General features: G+C 32.6%; 1 protein-coding gene across 1 annotated transcript in view; it reads left to right on the forward strand.

Moving 5' to 3' along the window:
- The window catches only part of LOC118183131 (protein qui-1-like), a 524,850-nt gene that overhangs the window by 448,674 nt on the left and 54,499 nt on the right, over positions 1-21,677 (forward strand). Inside the window, exon 13 of the mRNA XM_085817074.1 lies at positions 6,423-6,595. Within this exon, the coding sequence (XP_085673200.1) occupies positions 6,423-6,595 (173 nt within the window). The remainder of the gene's footprint in view (positions 1-6,422; positions 6,596-21,677) is intronic.

Here is a 21,677-nt window from a genome sequence, read left to right on the forward strand (position 1 = left end):
AAAAGCCGTACTAATAATATAAGCATTAAGTTGATACATATGTTGTGAGTTATATAAAATTATGTGCTGCATTCATATTACCCATTTAACAACAGGAACAGTTATGCTTCTTATAATGACATACAGTAAAGCACAATTACCCCCATCTCCCCCCCTTTGTAAGAGAGCTTGAAAGGAGAGAAGGGAAGGAGAAAGTGTATCGTTTGAATCTCAAAAATAGATGGGCTGAACTTCCTGTCAGTGAATTCAAAGTGATTAATAGAAAATAAAACCTTTTAGTAAAGAGAAAAAAGATTTTGTCTCATTTTAGAAAACAGCTTATAATAGGCAATACGGACTGACCAGCTGCCAAAGTCTCTCACTGGTAAGTCTAGTCCTTGGTTCAAATCCCGACAAGCGGGTTGGCTGCATGGGCGTTTTTGTAGTTTCATCATGTGTAACGTGTATATAAGCCAGTTTCTCTTAAAACATTTCTTCACAAAGGCATCCTTCCCACAAAGGCACGCAGCTGTCGAGTTCTTTGCCAACCAAATAAGCACAATAAATAAGCACTTAGAAATATTGATGGCATAGCACTTAAATACCATAGAATGTAGAATGTTGAATCTGTAATGAACAGCAAGAATTTTGATTGCATAGAATGTTTATCCATAATGAATAGAAAACTGGCATCCGAGGCAGAATAAACATTCATCTTTATTTTAAGAAACATGTTGTGGCCTCAAACATTACTTATGCCTATTTCAAAATGTTTATATTTATGATAGCTTTGCAGTAAGAAAGAGCAACAGGGAACAGTCCATCAGGCCGAAAAGTAGAAAGCAAGTGAAGTTGTGTTCAGGATGAAATCTTAATTCCGAATTAGTTTTAGTTTTCAATGCATTTGACTGGTTAATTAATACTGCTGTAAAATTATTATCGGCTGTTTTAGTTCCATTTACATCACCAGCGTTACGTAAGAGTCATATGGCATGGATTAATCTGCAGAAAAGGCTATGATATTTTAGAATACAGAGGGGAAAATACCAAATTAAGCATTAAGGGGCTATCGCTAATTTTAATTACAATTTCTCTTTTAGATATGTTTTAGCTTGAATAACTTAGCACACTACGTTTGCCTATTTCAAAATGCTTACATTTTTTATAACTTTGCAGTAAAAGAGAGCAGCAGACATCAATCCACCTTGGCCGAATGGTAAAAAGCTCAGTAGGAAATCTTTATTCAGAATGAGTTAATTTTTGGTTCTCAATGTATTTACTGGAAAATTAATATTGATGTAAAATTATTATTGGCTGTTTGAGTTTTAGTTCCATTTAAGAGTCTTACGACAGGGAATAGTTTCGAAATGACACAGCGCAGATAAAGGCTTCTGTTTTTTTAATAGAGAGGGAAAATGAACATTTAAGCATTAGGGGGCTATTGCTAATTTAAATTATAATTTATCTTTTACATAAATATATTTACGTTTCAGTCTTGCATATCATCATATCGAATTTCAATAGCTCCTATTCCATGAATCTGATACACACGAGCATGCAAATGCACCGTATTTGTGCGTATCAGGTATGTCACATTTTTGCTCAATATTCAAGTCTTTATAACCATATTACATTTGGTATTGCTCTCATTGTAAGTATTGTCTACTTATATCAATTTCTTGCAGCCATATTAGAAGCAGATCATCAGTAACTTTAGTAGATTTGTGTTTGTCATTTTACATTAAAAAAGCGCTTGCATAATTACTTGCAGTAATATTACAAGCAAATCTTCTAAGCCTGTACATGTAATAATCCTAGTAAGGTTCCTGAGAACGCATCTGTTATTGTTTCTCAATTAAAGCCACGGCATTTCAATTGCCACGAAGTTTTTTAGTAATCTAATAAAAATTTTTACAGTGTATGTTTACATTTAAATCCTAGCAACACGGTAGCGATAAATATTGTGCTTTTTATAATTAAGCCGCATTCGTCAAAGATACTAGTGACTGGGAAGTTAATAATTAATTGGAGAAAGTATAAATCCTACTTGGACCGACTAATCTGCTGAGCTTAAGACTTTCAATTAGACCCGAGGATTTCTGCTCATTAAACATGAAGTCTATTAGATTGGATTGCGTTACGTTGAGGATCTATTTTTGGGAATTTTCGGCGTGCTTCTTGTAGGATTCGAAATTAACAAGCCTTTTATTAACTACTTCGAATCAGTCCTCAGTTTGAGATTCCCAGAATCCGATTGTAGATTTTCCACAGTTTAAATATTTGTATCAAATTTAACAGAGAGTAATACGTCGGAAATATTTCTGTTTGCGATCAGATTAAAGAAATGAAATATCTGATGCTGTGCCGTGTATTTTCATTTGATTTCCTAATTAATACATATCATGAGCAAATATATAAATGCTCATGTAAGTATAATATAAATATATAATGCTCATTATAAATATATAAATGCTCAGTATTAAATTTTGGTTTAAAATAAAAAAATGTAAATTCTTGGAGTAGATTAGTAATACATCTAGCCTTTACGAAAATGAATGGCTTGTAGATTCCATATCAGATTATTAATTTTTTTTCGAATGACATATTTTAATTGGAGATAAACAAGGAAATCTCAGAAAAAGTGTCTAAGAAATTATGCATCATAGGGCAATAATGATTTAAACACAATTTCAAAAAACTCAAAATATTTTCTTCCTCCGCCCTTAGAAACGCATTTTACTAACGTAATTAAATGAAAGCAAAAATTTATGTTGCTTGAAATAACAGGTTTAATACAAAGTAAGTAAATTTCTGAAACATTTGTATTTTAATGAATTTTCTACGTGAGGCAATATTGAAAAGAAGTGCAAAGAATCACATTTTTCATAAAATTTTAGGAGGTAGGTATATGAATAAAATTATTGTCAATTTCCTTGGCATTCTTTCACGATTAGTTTCAGTTCCAAAATATTTTACTGGGTATTATTATATCCCAACCGACAGTAACTGTCTTAGATTCTTCTAGTCACCTGGAACGTTATCATTTCCTCTTTTCATCAATGTAGCAACAAGTCGAGAAAAAGGGAGTTCAGCTTTTTTTTTTTTTTTTTTTTTTTTTTTTTTTTTTTTTTTTTTTTTCTGTCGCTCGATCTCAGTTATAGTCTTTACTCGAAAGCTGACAGAGACCTTCCTCTGCGTAAATACTTAGCCAGGTACATCGTCCAAGGGGTGCCCGTACCAGCACATAAACCGGACATTCAAGGAGAACTGAAAAACAGCATGGCACACGAGCTCTTCACCAGACGTATTTCCGCTTAACTATTTGTACCTTGGAATTTTACGTTATTTACAATGCACTCGATATTTACTCACAAAGCACTGCAGACAGTATCCAGCATATTGCATTACTGGCTATAGACGTTACCATAAAGAATTAAACAGCAAATCGAAAATTATAGGAGGCTAAAATATGCCATAGGTAACCATAACGTGATCTGCCATTGAATGTAAGTCAGGTATGTCAAACTCGCAGCCCTTCACTCATTTCTCTAAGGCCCTTCGTTCACCTCTAGAAAAGAACAAAATCTGTGTAATTATAATACTGATAGAAATTGGAATTCTATCGAATCAAGAATTCAGCACAAAGGATATCTCCGAATTTCACAAGTACCTGCCTTCACGATGTCTATAAAGCTGCATCAAACGTGAGTTTGTAGACTCATTAGGTTTTCTGAAGCAGTAAAGATGAAATAAGTGCAATGCTCTTGCGGTATTCGAACTCCAGACCTTCTGACTGCTAGCAAGATATGTTTTTCAGTTATATCAAGAACGCAAGCGGTAAGAAGAGGAAAATACTTTACAGACTCCGCCTCTTAAAGGGCAAACGGAACCAATCACTAAATCTGTAAAGTAATGAATTATCCTGCACCAACTTTTAGTTCGTTCGCCCCTTGTAGTGTGATTTAGAAATTTTTTGAATCCGTGAGAAATCAGCGATCCCCTCGGAAGTATTCGGACCTTCCCATTGCCAGCTGGACGTGTGCGTTCTAATTACCCCACAGAGGTACGCAGTAAAGAGGTAGAAAATACTTTGTAAGTTTCATGTTCGATAGTATAGTGGGATTAGCGTTTCTCACGTATGAAAAGGAACAACTCCTTAATGAAATCCATGTTAACGACTTCATCTGACCTCTGTTCTGAAAATTGTCTTGTGTGGAGACATAATGGTCACACTACCGCACTCCAAAACGAGTTGCGAAGGAAACGATGCCAGGTGCTGGGAAAGAAAGAACAGTTATTTGTCTGTTATCAGGATTTAATTATTTTCCTTGGATTGTTTTAAAGAACAACAAGTATTAGGAAAGATTTTATGTATTTACTCCTCACTTTAACAGTCTATCATTAAGATGAAAACGAACTTTTTATTTCTTTTGGACTACAGTATTGTTTTAAAGAACAACAAGTATTAGGAAAGATTTTATGTATTTACTCCTCTCTTTAACAGTCTATCATTAAGATGAAAACAAACTTTTTATTTCTTTTGGGTACAGTACTTTTGGGCTACAGTACAGTCTTTTGGGCTATTTAGCCCACTTGAAGTACTGAGTTTGATATGCCTGATGTAGGCTATTCGAGCGGATGTATTAATGAATATAGTTTCTGTCTGTCTAAGTGAAGACAACTGACAAATTTATGTCTAATTATCTCTTGATTAAAAGAGCTGATGAAGACTTCTTTCGTGACCGTTATACTTCTCGCCAAGTAGGCATCTTTGTTTAGGATTAATTATATTGCTCAAGTAGACATTATTTCATGCTTACCTCTAGTTTGCATTGGATCCATTGCGGATTCCTGCTATACATTTGGCTAGTTTCCTAAAAGATTAATAGCTCATTTTTTCCCACAAAGAAATGTCCATCTATACGTTATTGGATTCTCCAGGCAATCAATGCAACATGTTCAAACAATGCTATGGTTAGAAAAATCAGTAGCTTTATCTCCAGTCATCAACCTGTAAATACATTTTTTTCAGTCTGCATTCGAATCTTTTTTTTTTTTTTTTTTTTTTCGCAATGTACATGAATTGTTGCCTTGTATTGCTATTAGTACAGCCACTCAGATGTTTGCATTGTGCTACGCTATCCGATGTTAAGTGGCTGAAAACAATGTTATGGAGGCTCTCATGTGTTCCTGTTTCATAATCCATTTCAGTCTGATAACCTCACTTCTCTTGTTGGAGCAACTTCAATGTCTATCTATGTTTCACTGAAAGACAAGAAAATTTTCCACTGATTCATTTGTTAAACAAAGTGAGAACATGAATGTAATTTCAGTAATAATTTAAAACTGTAGTTTTTCAGCAGGATTAAAGAAACATCAAACGATTATTCACAAAAGCATTTATATGTTGATAAAGTGCACTTTCGTAATACGGTAAAAATGTTAACGACTCACACATCAATTAACTATATATTTCTTTTCTCTTTAAATGAATAGTTAGAGGAAATTTGATTTAAAATTTTGTTAAACGTTTTCTCATTTCTTCTATGTGTTTTTAAAAAAATTTAATATTCCTCCCAAACTTTAAAGTATATTAGAATTTTATTAAATGTAGCGTAATTTATTCGAAAGTTTGATCTGACAGTTTATTTGGTAATATTTTAGCCGTGTAGTTTATTGCAGGAGTGCAGGCCGAAGCAATTATTAAATACATTGAATAATTTTATGACTACGGATGCAGCAATTTGGAGAAATCGCGTTTCTCCTTTCCTCTGTCATTGAATATCATGTTGACCAATTTATTAATGACACATGGCTATCAGATTCGATAGTCATGTGTCATTAGAATTTTGAAATCTGTGCATTAAATTTAGTTGGAACTAGGTAACAGTCTCTTTGTTAGGAATTTTATTTAAAACCTTTAAAATATGAGGTGGTTCTTTCTCTGTCTAAAATATTTAATTTTTTATGGTTATTGACCTATATTAAAAGTATGCTTTTGTAGTTTAATGTAGTACGTATTTAATTACACTTAATATTCTGTCCCAAAATTTGACTTTTTTAAAACAAAATAGAACTAATTTGAAAGAAAAAATATCAACGGATTTCATTTATTCATAAAAAATATTAATCTGCTATGATCGTTCTGTAGGGCTATTTTCAGCACATTTATGAAATAAATAGCTTAGAAAACACAGATAATGCATCTCATCATTAATAAATATGTTTTGCTGATCGTTTTGCTGATTGCAAAGATTTAAAAATATTCTTTATCAGCCCTCACTTTATTTAACGAATATAGGTAAGGAAAATTTGTTAAAGTTAACATTCTTCACTCTGGATTAATTAATTTCCTTTATTATTTTTCTGTTATAAAATATCATGTCAATATGTGTAATAACTAAAGAATTTTAGTTACATATTAACACTCTTTTTTTTACTAGGCATGGATTTAGAACTATGCGGAAAGTCACAACTTTTCTGGCATGTACCACTTTTGGATTGAGAGAAAATGAATTGATCGATCTTCTGGCATCTACTGTCGAAACTATTGATGATGTACACAGCAGACAAGTCACAAGACCAGTGACATGGTTCACGGCGGTCAAGGAAATGAGTAGGTACTACCAGTATGTCGTTGTATTGTCGTTTTTGATTTTGCAGTATCCTTTCATTCATGTTTAAAACAAAACCATTCGTGTTATAAAGAAATTAGATCTTATGGAATATTTTGATGTTAATTTGCATCCAGATGAAGCCTTATAGCTATTTTTATGAAGCACTTGGTAAAATGAATATCATAGATTTTTTTTTCCTTTTTCTAATGGAATATAAAAGAATTAAGTTATTTTATTAAACATTTCTTATATTTATATCTTATATACATAGGTTGTAATATCCTAGCTAAATTAGAGTTCCTTGGAAACTGTAACATGGAACAACTGTGCAACGACTATTTGCTGAGTTCTTGTAGTGTAAGTAACAACTCCGGAGAAGCGTTGAATTACCTTGTATTCCAACTTAAAATGAATTAACTGTTAATTCATTTTGAATTTAAGAGTTCGACCATTTTGAATCAAAGAATTTTCCACAAGAATCCTCTACCTCGGCTTTAACTCAAAACATAAAATATAAAACTAGCTAATCCTAGATAAAATATGGTAATTTTGGCTTCCCTGCCTCGTGAACTCAATCACATTACAGGTACACTCCCCCTTTGGGGTACATTGTAGAAGTTCAACCTCCACTATTACCCCTCCAGAGGAGCGGCGCACCACCTGGAAAAATCTCCAGGCAGCACTGGTCGTCAATTGTTACCTGCCAGTCGCATGGGCGAGCTCATCGCAGAGGGCCGTTACCCAGAAAACGGGGGGGAAAGCCCCCGGCTACTGATTCACACCGCTCAGAACATGCCAGACCCCGAGGCCGGCCAATAAGTGACCTTTCCCAAGGCCTTCAGAACCGCCAAGTTCATAAATTTTATACCCCCGTGGCCGAGACTGCGTAGGTACAGATCCTAGCCAGTAGCTTCGCAGAGTTCTCTACGTCGACCCCCGGGGGGCCCCAAAATAAAATAAGTCAGACGAAGCTGCACAGAGTCAACTCGCTTGTGTCGAATGAAAAGAGAGTGACAGCGCGCTTTTACTCTGCATCAGATAAAAGAATGTCTGGAACAACAAAAGGAAAATATGAAGAATCAAGATGGTAGAATGAGATATTTCACTTAGCCGCCATCAGTCGCGAAGAAAGATGAAATGAATGAAAATAGACCAGCAATGTGAAAAAAGTTGGATCAGTAAGGTAGTAGGAACTTCAAATAATTAACAAAATGTTAGTTTAGAATATCCGAAGGATATTTGTGTTTTGCTCTAGGAAAAGGTGAGCATCGCAAAGAGCTGATACAGCTGTTTGGATGTAATAGTACAGAAAGAAAAAAAATTTTTGCAAGGTTTCTTTATGTAATTTTGTATAGTATCAATTTGAAGATCTCTGTGAATATATGAATTTGGGATGAACCAGGGTGCATTAATAATTTCACGAAGGGTTTTATTTTGAATAACTTAGATCTTTTTTTATGTGGGGTTTAGCGGCGTGTCCGCATACCGGACTGGCGTAAATAAAGTAGGTCTAAGGATGGACTTGTATAAAATAAGCTTATTGTTGATAATCAGATTGCTATGTCTGCCGAGGATAGGACGCACAGTAGCTATTGAGGTATTGAATTTCCTGATAGTTTCGTGTAAATGTTGCCGAAAATTGAGTTTTTTGTCAAGTATGACTCCAAGATACTTCACTTGATCCGTCCACTCAATTTCGTCGTCAAAGAAGATGGGATTAGGCGGAAGAAAGTTTGTTTGTCCTCGTCGTCAAAGAAGATGGGATTAGGCGGAAGAAAGTTTGTTTGTCCTTTTCTGAAAATAATGGCTTTGGTTTTGTTAGTGTTAATGACAATTCTCCACAGCGTCATCCAGTTTTCAAGCAGCTCCAAATAGTTTTGTAGAAAGGCAAAATACGCTCTCCTACTGAAGTATCCCAGACTTCAGCTTAAATACTAGTTTATATCTCATTTCCATAAATCGTAATCCTGAAATCTCATTCTGTCAGGGAAACATTGATAGATTAGGTGGAATTTATTAGAATTGATAGATTAGGAGTGTATAGGAAAGGCTTGTTCCAAAATAAATATAACTATTAGAAAAAACGTAAAACCCTATAAGGTCTAGTGTCAGAAATTTGAAACAAAAACACGATAGCAGTGTCCTCAGAATTCTGATAAAATTTATGGTGTAACGAAATACTCAGGGAAAAGTCACAAGCGCAAAATAATTTCTCTTCACTTTGAGCCTTCCGAAATACAGGTGTGCTCTCATGCGTTTAATCTTTAATAAAACATTATTGATGTCTTTTATTTTCTTGCACTTATTGTTTATAAATGTATCACGAATTGAAATTTGTCGTTGATAAAATTTGAAAACGCCATGTACGCTTTTGCGCACCTGCCCTAAGATCCTGGAATGGATGCCTTCTTTAAAGGTTTCTTTATAAAACAAAAGGCTAAAATTTATATTGTGTTCAACAGAAAAAAGAGAAAGAACTAAAATTTGACACAATTCATAATTAAAAATATGAGAACAATCCAAAAGGAATTAGCCTTTTATCCAATCGGCCATTGATAGGTCTGAGGATGATATTAAAGGATGAGTTGGTAATGCGAATAAATGCAATACAGTGAATCAAATACGATACGAGGTAAATCAGAGAAACGCAAAATGCTTAGAGTTTCTGTCAGGAAAACAATTCCCAGAAACAGATTCGCTATTTAAATCCCAAAGCTGTTACAGGGTGCAATAAATTTCATTTTAACTGCAAACTGTGCGCCATTGAAAGAACAAAATAAGATTATGTATTAATTCTGCAAAATATTGTATTGCTTTATTCACTTACCCGATATCAACAACTTGAAAAATTTTACACTAAGCTAGATTATGTTACGTAAAGAGGTAGTTGACTTTTTCTATTACTTAATCAATCAATAAAACTTTAGAGCAAAGAAAAAACTTGTTATAAACTAAGATAATTAATTGTCACTAATAGTAAGTTCAAAAGTACATACATGGATGACAAATTTTCAAAATTAATAGCGACAAAATTAATAGCGACTGCAATATGCTTTAACCGTTTAACCGAAGTTCATTCTTTTAGTTGAAGTCAAACTCGATCTAGCTACTGTTATTACGAACGTCAATAAAATTCTTAGGATAAAAGCCGAAATAAACAGTCCAGAATCTTTATTCAGATAAACCTTTACCTAAGTCAAATGTTCAGGATTAAGAAACAAGCAATATCTTGTTGAATAGTTACAGAATGTTCTTTGTTTTTTTCGGTTGTTCATTCTCTATTTGTCTGCAGCCGTGGATTTCTGCCTTATATAATTCAGACATTTGCATGAGTGGTTGTTTAAGATTTTTTCTTCGTATTCTTTCCTCTCTTCAGTGAGCATTGGAAAGGTGAATGAAAAAAGGAAGAAAGGGCAGTTTATTTTAAGTCAGTTACAGCAAACAATAAAGCGTTACAACAAAACGTCGTCTACTTTTATTACAGGTACATTTCCTCTGTTTACGATAACTGTCCTTTTCTTTTAATTCTGTCCACGTCTTTGTATTTTTACAAGTAAATTTTGAAATACAAACAACGCCTGTTGTGAAAGGAATACCTTGGTCAGCGTTATGAACACAGTTTTTTAATAATACCCTTAGTTTCTGTAATTGAAATTAATTAAATTTTAATTACTTTAAATTACTTATTAGTTACGTTACCTTTTGGCTGATTATGGATCAGTCTGGATTTTTGCGTTTGGAAATATTTATAAAGGTTTTTCAAAAGGTCCTTTCTTATTTGTGTCTATTGTATAGTAATGCTTCAAACCTCAAATTCTAAAATACACTCATTTTTGTGACATATTAAAGTAAACTATATTCTTAATACGCTATTTCCTTTACTTTTAAGAATAGAAGAATTTAAGAATATGTTTGCTGGAGCAGTTTAAAAATTTAAATGGGTAACTCGAAACAATGATTTAATGCATTTCATACAATTCTATCTCTTCTGGCACCTTTTTGTACGGCATACCATTAAAATTTCAAATATAAAATTAATATTCACATACTGCCATCCGTCAATCCGTCAGTAGAATAAAAACTATTTAAGGTTTTTTCCCCACCATTTCCTATCTTTCCCAATATTAAATCCTCGTACTTACGCATTTTATTACCTCTTTCTCACTCCAATATGGCCTTGGCATTTACTTTTAATAGTCAGCCCTCATCCACTCTGGAGTATGGTATTTAAGGCGTAAAGCTATCGAACGAAATAAGTTTTTTAATATTTCTTGAAAACATTAAGAGTGCTGCTCGTGTAGGGTAAGATGATATTAATTCACTATTAATAAGTCTCACTTTTAAGTTCTTTACTTCTTTCTTATGTTCAATTTAATTTCACATTACTCCTTTCTGTTTTCTCATAATTTCATGCACTGTACAGATGTATGTCACTATTTTGAAACTTTAAGGATTCTTTTGCAATCAATCATTTGATCTGTGGATAAATACTGCCTCATGTGCTATTAGCATTTTTATGCAGAAGAGAATATTCTAGCTACCAAATCGGGACCTGCGCTAAATTTACTAAAACTTCAGCATACATTATGTCTTCAATCAAGGAGAACAGAATGTTCGTAAAGGATAGCTAAGTCCTTTATTTTCTTAAAAATTGATTTAAGACGCATGCTTTAAATAATAAAGTTTTAAGAAAACCGTCTCAATAATGGAGGTGGAAAGGTAATAATATAACCTGAATTTCATATGGTCTCCCACAGGGTAAAAGTTCTAAAAGAATTCTTAGGCACCCACAGCATTCCATTCTGCGAGTCATCATCCTTTCTTTTCCTGCCATCAGCCTCTCAGAAAGACTTCGGGCTCGACAGATTTTAAATTGCTCTAGGCCACAAATCTGTCATAAACTCTTATACGTAATTCGAACGTAGGTCCATCAGCGTGGGAATCTGTCAGCCTGTGCGACTCTCTAATTCTATAGCTTTTGAAAGCAGATTAAAGAAAAACTAAAAAGCAAAATCTTCTTGTCTTGGTGATTGATGGTTTTGTTTCGAATAACACAACGTCAGTCATTAAATTTTAAACTGGTTTCTTTATTTTATATAATTCATTTAAATAATATTCGAACTTAGTGCGTAAATAGGATTTTTTACGGTTTTTGATTGATTGATTTGTTTGTTCAGATCTTCTTTTATCGTCCATAATACTATGGAATAGATTGCCTTGAATATTTTCACACTTGAGTATTTGAAATGGCGATACAAAATTTCAAAAGGTAGTTTTCATGGTAGATTTTTTTTTTCATATATTGTTGAGTTTTTCTCTCATATCCCTGTTTAACGAGCCAATTAATCTTTTGAAAATTTTGATATTTGAAACATTGGATAAATATAAAAATTATCTCTAAAATGAAAATTCTTTTTAATTTTCTGAAGTAATTTACCCTATTTCGTCGGTTTCAGGAAACTGTTCGATATTTTTTTTTACTATCGGTAATAACCGATCATCTGAATAAAATAATATCGGTAATAACCGATAATAACCGTTTTCTTATTGATAATAATCAATAAGGAATTTTTATATTAAAAGATATCCTAAATAGTTGGCAGCCTCGTGATTTTAAATGGTGATGAGATCTGTTTTCTGAAATAAACATAAATTTAAATTAAACGGCATCTACTATGGCATTAACTACGGCATCGGATAAATCGGCAAACTTTGATAAAAATTATTTCGATGCTACATTCGATACAAGAAATTTTCTTTCAACTTCCGTTTTCTTCGTTTAATAATCTTAAGCTTTTCTGCGTTTAATAGTTTAAAAGTCTCAAAACAAAATATATTTCAAGCATTTCAAGCAATACAGAACTAAATAAATGCGCAAAAGAGCAAAATATATTTCTCATCTACTGTAATATTCATGGTTGTATGTACCCAAAAACAAAATTATACCGCGTTCATATATGAATTCTATTGCATAATTGAACATTAACATAATTTGAAGGAGCAATAGAAATAATAGCATAAAAATGACATAAGAGAAATGAAAAATGGCTATAGTGCTTAATTCACTTAAAACTTCCATTTGGCAATTTTAATTTTAAAATCCATTACTGTTAGAAGTCTCCAGATTTTGTTTCTAATGAGATGCATTCCGATGACCTCATTGATCACGTGACTATGATACCTGTATACCTGACTGATGTATACCTTTTATAAACAAACAATGCAGATGACCTCAGAGATCACGTGACTTATGTACAGCTAATGCAAACAAGCAAGGTCAATCTTCCTCTTCTCTTGCGGAATGTATCTCATTACACACGACCAGGACTATTGTGATAGGTAGAAAAGTTATTTTTACTTTTTAATGCCTTAACTAAAATTAAGTATTTGGAAGTTTGTATATGTTTTATTATATAATTAAAGTATGACGAATTTTTATCAGTAGGATTTTTTAATCGACTTGAAACCATATAAAATATTAAGTTTTATAGTTACAAAATCCTGCCCATCCTAGAATATTGAAAATGTTTTCATAAAATTTTGCTTTTTTCCTTTAAAACATTCTATGATTGGAAGTACAAAGGCTGAGTAATTTATTAAACGAATTAAATTCATACTTAAAGTATATGAAACATTTGAAGGAAAGTAAATTACTTCTAATCTTCATTTCAGGAATATTAATGTAATGTAAATATGGCGTATGAATTATATTTAATTTTATATTCTCAAATATGTTTTTATATTTCAGTTTAAGTTCCTTAAAACTCGAAATACCCGGATTAAAAAGGCTCACCAGCGGTCGAGGTCACGATGGCTGGTAGTTCGAACTGGGTTTAAATCCTGGCGAATGGGCTGGCTGCATAGGCGTTTCGCGATTTTCTTTATAACCTAACGTAAATATAGAGCCAGCTTCTGTTTACTTTCATGAAAGTTTTCATTCCTTCCCTTAGGTAGATAAATCACGTGTGCTTTGCCTTTATGAGTTTAATCTAACCTAATTTCAGATTGGATTGATTAACAAACACTCCAGATCGACGAAAAACCAGGATAACTGAGTTTTATATCAAGAAAATAGAGAAATTTCCTCCAGCCGAATTAAATAGGGAAATTCCTTTTATATGCCTAATCTCGGGAATTTATTTCAATTAAATAAAACTATAAAATTAATTTATATTTTCATAAATATTCATGAAATTTTAATTTCATGTTTAGTGAACTGAAATTAAGTAAACACCTTTCTTTTCATTGGCATAAAACAAAACTCATAACCTATACAGTGCGTCCACAAAGTGTTAAGATTGAATTTATAACGAGACGACATTTGAAGAACCAACTTATTCTGCGTTTAACCTTCTACATACGTTCCTTCTAACATTATACATCTTGCCCGCAAAGTCAGTCTTTATTTTTCTATTGTTAGTCACAGACATATACGTCCAATATTTCCAATTGCAAAATTGTTTTAAAAGACTTAAATATCCATGTTTTGATATTATTAAATTTTGAAAAGTCAGTCTTGGAAAAATTCTTAAATCTAACTTTTTATACGGTCCACCGGTTCCTCTCTTTACATATAGCAAACGTTTATTCTCGTTATAAAATATAAAACGTTCGATTCCCATGTGAAATGTACACAAAAAAATAAATGATTACAGTTTCGCATAATTATGAAATAAACAATATGCAGAAATCAGTATCCCGACAAGCCGCCTTTGGAGTAAACAAGTAGCTGCTATACACCTTCGCATGGAGTCAAAAATACTGTGGATGGAAGGTACGAGCATTGAATGATGGGATGACAAAGGCCTCAGATATATACACAAAGCCACGAGCATTAAAACCTCAGTAACAACAGCTGATCAAAGTACCCGACATGTAGATTAGAACAGATATGTGAACAGATATGTTATGAATGGCATACCATACTATTATTCGAGTTGCTGGGCCAACATGATGATAAAAATTGCAGGCTTCTAAGGTTCGTTCTTGTCGGGTTTTCCACACATGGATACGACCATCATGTTGTTTTGAACAAGAGGAACATACCTATGGTATCGAACAAACTACTTTAGGCGCTGATTTTTGTACTGTAGCTTCCAGAGAAGCCGAAAAAATGGTCACTTTGCCCATAATCCATTTGCTGCGGATGTCGTCGCACCGTACGTGTGGATACTTAATGCTATCCAACACGTTCAGTTTCCTGATTCAGGATACGTGACGGAGTTTTATTATCCTTAACAGCTTTCCACGCCAGTCGTTTACTATACTGGAAGAGATTTATACTCTGGCAAACTCTGCACTACGGAACAAAATCACGAACCTGAAGGTTTCACTGTCCCTTCTAGGAAACAATGCGAATGTGATTGGTCCAGTTGAGGTGGTTGGCATACGACCTGCTCTGTTGGGAGGGCAGCCTGCGTTATGCTGGTGGGTAGCAAATTTTGACGACCAGTCAGATCTCCAGACTAATAGCGCACACCATCGTGATCTCTGGTCGCCGGCAGTTTAGCGTTTTGTTAAGTTCAGCGCAGGGTTCAGCTGTTTAAAATTCCTTAACCCAGCAATAGAGGCACGTGGTTTGGTGAAGGGATTTGTATTATCAACTTCAAGGTGATTTACGACTGGATTGGGCACCAAGTGCCTGTTATCGAGGATGCTCAGTTGGAACCCGGTCCCCGTAGTCTGTAGTGGCTTTTGTTAGTCGAAGCACGTAAATACGTTTTATTTGATATCTCTAACAGTCATACGGTCAAAACGCACGTCGTCTCAGACTGTAATGAGTATGAGTGATTGACATACTGCAAGTCACTGTGAGTGGTTTTCCTGGACAAGGTCGACTGTGAATTTTTATGACAGTGACTAGATGAAGACCAACGCTAGCAGTTGTTGCATTTGCGATAGTTAAAAGTCCCAGTAGGCTATGATTCTCCAGCGAGCGAATTCTGAAGCGCTTTGATATAAGTTTCCTCTTACAATTCACATAATACGACCATCAGTACGAAAGGGTAGTGAGTATATACGATTGCCAAATGAGAAATCGTTATTTTATTTTATTCTTTCTATTTATTTTGCTTCGAAGTGTCATTACTTCTGCCGATTTCTGGGCATTTCTACCTTTCAAGAAAAGTTCATGTTTCTTGTGTACTTCTTTCATAATGCCGCAAATTTAACAGTCAGGGAGTACATTTAAAGAGCAGTGGACTGTTGTTTTTCCTTTCCATTTTTACGTCCTTGTACGAAGTAAAGGATGTATTGTAATCACGAAATTTTTCAAGTATCATATTTCAACGAAAATATCATATTTCAACGAAAACATTTTGACCCTATCAAATGCAATTTAACGTTGTTTATGCTTGACATCTGTACGTAAGAACAGAATAAAGGACCCTTTTACCCAAAAAAAATGGTTGCAGAAAGGATTTAAAACGGATTCAGAAGAGATTTTTTGTGACTCCTGTACGTACGTATTTATGTATCTCGCATAACTAAAAAAACGAGCAGCCTCTGACATTGAAATTTTGTATGTAGGACTGGTATAACATGTAGTTGTCCATCACCTTTTTTGGTTGCAATCGGCCAAAACAAAATGTATGCATATATATATATATATATATACTATGTAATAGAAACAAACTTAGAAGCATTGAACAGTAGGAATTTAAACGGCTCAGAAATGTTGAAAATCGAATCAACAATGTATAAGAATTTGGCAATCGAAAATTCTTCATATTCTAAGAATGCTATATTATCAAACGTCATCAAATATGATAGTGAAGAGGTATTAAGTTCCAAATGGAGTAAATTGTGTTTTTGAATGACTTTGCATTATAAGTAATTTTGCATTTATAAGTAACTGCATTGTTTTATCATTTATTAATGGTAATAGTTTGCTTAAATCATTTTAAGGCCAAAGTTAATAATTTAAAAATTTTATGATTTATTTAAAATGTAGTTTTGTATTTCTGAACTGGAAAAGAAAAATTATTGAATTTGGTAAAAATTAGGTAAAGAATTTGAAGGTTTTACTTAGGGAAGGTTCCTAATATGAATAAGACTTTTGTACTATTGTTTAAATTTCTTTGAATTTATATATTTTTAATTTTTACTATATTTTAAGAATGATATTATTGTTTGAAAATTTTAAATTCTAGGAATTTCTTTAATGTTTTCAAGATAAATGTTGAAGGCTCTCACCTTATGAAAAAATACCATTTTTATTAAATCTAAGTATTTTTTTCATAAATATAGAATGTGTTTAATTTTTATAATGGAATGACAGCAGTTCGGAAAAGGCCAGTTGCCTCTATCGAAGGAACGGAGGCCTTTTCTATAGTAACTGCTAATTGGCAAATCGTTTGGCCACTGGTGAGGAAAAAACACCAGTTTACTCAACTGATAAACCAATATGATGGAAAGGCTAGTATTTAGAGAAAGTTGTGGAGTCTTCAAGTTTTGTAAAGAATAAATAAATTTTAAATGTCTTAATAATAGTGAAAAATTTGAAATGTGTTGTGTTTATGAATGATGTATTACAAAATTTTTATATTTTAAAATACCTTACCTAAAAAAACGTAATTAAATAACATGAAAATTGGCATCTTAATTTGTATTATAATAGAAATATTTTCATCAACAAAAATTGGAAAGACTTTTATTTGAACATTTATTTTGTGAAAAATTTGAACTTTTATCGTGAATTTGAACTATCAAGAACTTTACAAAATTGCATTGGACATTCTTATTTCAGGACTCTAAAATATGCAATTGTTTTAAAAGAATACAGTGTTAAATTAATAATTCAATTCAAAATTTTATGACTTTCAGTGAAATTTCAAAATTAAGTCAAAATATCGGTCAGAATTTTATGACAATAATTTTTTGTTTAAAAGTTAATATGTTTTGTATTTTCAAAATTGTATTTTTCGCATTTTGCTGCTTTAATGCTTTTTCTTCCACCCTGTTCACCCAGCCTTCTTTTGAAGGGGGGAATATGTAAGATATAACAAAATATGATTGCTGTTTCAAAAAAATAATTGGCGACCTCAAAATTAACATTCTAAATTTGGTAATCTGCCCCTAAATTCATCTCTTCTCACAGGCTCCAGATTTTTCTATCTTACGTAACATTTTAATGCAGATGCCTCTTGTCCAATCAAATTTATTGTAAACCAGAACTCTGAACTGAAACTTTTTCGACTCCCACCCTTCTTCCTCTGAAGTTCTATGATACTTACTCTCCCCTTTTTCCGCATAGCTCTCCTGCTGGCAAGACGCTTTTAAACCATGCTTCTGCTGCTTACTTACGTAAGATGACGTTCTAATTCAAAATGCATCAAATATAATAAGGAAACATCGTGTTGTCTGAAAAAGGATGATTTGATATGCATGGAAATAAAGATTGTAATTTTTCAAGACACGTTGTGCTAAATTGCGTCATCAGGCTTTCCATTCTGCCACCTTCAAGCCACTACGGTCTTCTCCGTCATCCACGCAATATTGAAAACTGTTAAAGTTCCAGTGCCTTCATCTACGCATTTTGAAATCATTACATACATATATGTAACAGAAACAAACTTAGAAGCAATGAACAGTAGGAATTTAAACGACTCTGAGATGTTGAAAATCGAATCCACAATGAATAAGAATTTGGCAGTCGGGGTAGATTTAATTCAACTTTTTTTTATTTCAGCAAACATGTTGTAGTCACAATCAAGTTGGGACATTAAATGTGCCTATTCCAAAAGGTGTGCATGTTAGATAAATTTGCATTTGCAATAAGTTCGTAGAAAGCAAGTGCCTTATGTTCAGGGTGACATTTTAATTTAGACTGAGTTAGTTTTGGTTCTCAATTAATTTTATTAATTCTGATTGGATAGTTAATATTGCTGTAAAATTATTATTGGTTGTTTTAGTTCCATTTACATGATCAGAATTATGTAAGAGTCATATGACGTGGATTAGTCTCAAAATGACGCAATGCAAATAGAGGTTACTATTTTTAGAATTGAGAACGGAAATTAACTTACGCTAATTTAATATTTTACATATTCTGTATTTTTCTTACAAACACTAATAGACAAATATATATATATATAAATTCTGGAATTATGATGTTCTTATCTTACGGTTAAGGATTTTTATGCTTTACCTTATTTTTATGCCTTTTATGTTAAGGATTTTTACAACTAGTAAAATTGTCAACAATTTAAAAGTTGTTTAAGTGCGGCTAAGCCTAATTTATTTACCATATAGAAGCCATATTTGTTTAAATTTGAAACATAACAGAATAGTGTACTAAATCAGCTTCTGCATCTTCAGTGATTTTTCCCGAGTGGAACCAAAAGTAAACTTTCAGTTTTGTGCACCGAAAAATCTGCTTTCTTGCCCGCTGGCCAAATTGCTTGTTCTTGCGTAGAAACTCTAATTTTAACTGCAAAAAATGTGTTTAATTATTTTAACTGTATTTGATGTTTTATATTTTTGAATTTTTAATAAAGATATTTTAAGATTTTATGTATTTTTGCCTTGTCGCGAAGTGAGATTTGAATTAATTGAATGAGAATAATATCTCTAATGGAATTCGAGGAAATTGGTTTAAATTAAATGCAGGAAAAAATGCGTATAATTTAATATTCTATACAAGGAATTCATGTCGTGTACACATCATATTTTTTTAATGCTGTAAACTATTTCCAAACGTGAGAACAGAATGTGCCTGCTATATAATATTGCATATTCAGGATGCAGATTTCCGAGTTAATTGAGTCACATAGCGTTCTTTCATCTTGAGAGCGTTTGGACTTTCATGAATGAAAATATATGTGAAATACATATGAGAGCTTGTGGAATTAGAGTGGCAACTTCTTCAGCAGATTCTGTGTAGCCCCTTGTTTCCGAGTGGTTTTCGGCTGCTTGGCCCTTCGGTGATACTGGCGGCACACCTTTCGCATATCACGTAGAGACTTGAACAAGAAGTTCTTACATGGCTGCGATAAAAACACATATGCATAAGATACTGAAACCCTCGTATATTGATTGGAAAATAATTCCATTGTAAATGGGGATATTATTCAAAAGTAAAACTGGTTCCTCCATAATAATTCCATGCATTTTTATTTCTCTAGGCATTTTAACGTATTTATTAACTATCCTACATAAATTAACTTGATGCAACTATCAAAACATTGTTTGTGTATAGCGTTATTATTTTCTGTTAAAATGTGAAATATTGATCTTTGAAAGTATGTTGAATCAGTCGAAAATTAAGAACACATAAATAGACTCTCAACGATCTTTATTTTGCTTGGCCTAGAAACAACAAGCAATTGAGTAATTAGTATTCAAGCTATCTGGAGTACAAATACTTAAAGTTGTACTATAAATAAAAAAACCACTAAGAGTTTTAAGTACTTTCAGCTTATTTGTTTCAACATTTTTAGAAATTCTGACTCAAAGTGGGAGGAAATTTAATAACTGTGAAAAGTATTTGAGATAAAAAATCATCCTTATCTAGAATTTAGGCAGTGAAGCCACTGGATAAGAGCAGGCGTACATATTTTGTCAAAATTTACTGCATTTTTCGAAGATACATCAGTCTTCATTAAAACATTTCTCGGGGAGTTTGAAAATTTGCTGGCATTTATTGATGATAAGGAGCGGGTAATTTGTTTTCCATTTTACAAGGAAATACCTTTTGAGAGTTCAGGGTAAGGAGATTTTTTTTCTTCAATATATATACAATGTTCTGAGTAGTTCCGTGTTAACCTTTTTGTCTTGTTCCATATTTTTCATTCATCTTTTGTAGTTCCTATTTATCTCAAAGTATTATAGAAAGAGCACCAGACACTGAATAATTCATAAGGAAACTGGATGATAAGAAAACCTTCAGCGAAAACTGTACAAAAATTTTATCGTCCATTATAACGGAAGAGTGATTAAGCGAAAGAGGAAAAGACGTAGTCCTTTGGATATTAATATTTAAAAAAAATCATTTCTTTCTAGAGTAGAGTGGAATTGAGATGTGCGTCCCTTCTTTTACTAAAGAAAATAAAAATTGTTCAAGACAAATCAAAATATTCAAAGCCATCAAAAAGAAACAATATTAGAAATTTAATAACGAAAATAAAGAATGTTTTTCATTCGCTGTTTCGAAGATAAAAGGCAATAAAAATCCAATTTTGCTTTCTTTTTGAATTATTGCGGTGGACGATTTGCGTTCTTCAGCTGCAGTTCAAACTAAAGTGCTTTTTCAGAAATTGAATATTCAGATGATATTTTGTATTGATTCGATTCTTGGTTCTTCGCTTTGTTCGCAAATCATTGGATCTTAAATCATTCATAATGTTATTTTCACAAATATTCTCATTTCCTTTTAAAAACTTTATTGGTGTCTTCTCTAAATTCGAATAAATTCAGTTACTTCGTATTAAAAGCTTAATCCATTTATTTTCTGGATAATGCGAAAATTTACAAAACCAAATAGCAATGTTCTCTATCGATTGTGTTAATGTCCAAAATAAATTTAGGTGAAATACTGAAAGAAAATACATATATCTTTTTATTCATTGCGAAGTCATTGAAAAACAGTTATTATTATAACTAACTTTAAAATAAGCTTTGCTTTCGGCCGCAGAGGCAAATATTAAATGGAAATTTGCTGCGGATATTAGGACATTTCCTTGAATTTATGGGACAAAAGAGCACTGATTTCTTCACATTATGTGATATACAGCAAAGCGTATAAACTGTGTTATAACTGAATGCTTTGTATTACCAAACTAAGTTTTCTCAACAAAACAGCTTACGTATAGCTTTCGGAAGGTAATGGGATATATGGCTAGAACGTAAAGGAGTAAGTTGCTGTTGATTAAAACGTTACATTTAATTATCAAAACAATTTGAAATGTATTATAATAAATATTCCCGTTGCCGTTTTGGTTAAGCATGGTTCTATTGTATTATAGTACCGTACAGTACAGCAAGTCCTGTTTAAATTTGTGATTAGTTGTATGTGTCTATTTAATGTAGCAACAGTATAATTAAAATTTATTTAAATCACTTATATTATGTAATAAAATAAAA

Source organism: Stegodyphus dumicola, chromosome 1, assembly GCF_044657685.1.
Source record: "Stegodyphus dumicola isolate Sdum_Otavi_A_Nest chromosome 1, ASM4465768v1".
Classification (NCBI taxonomy): Eukaryota; Metazoa; Arthropoda; class Arachnida; order Araneae; family Eresidae; genus Stegodyphus; species Stegodyphus dumicola.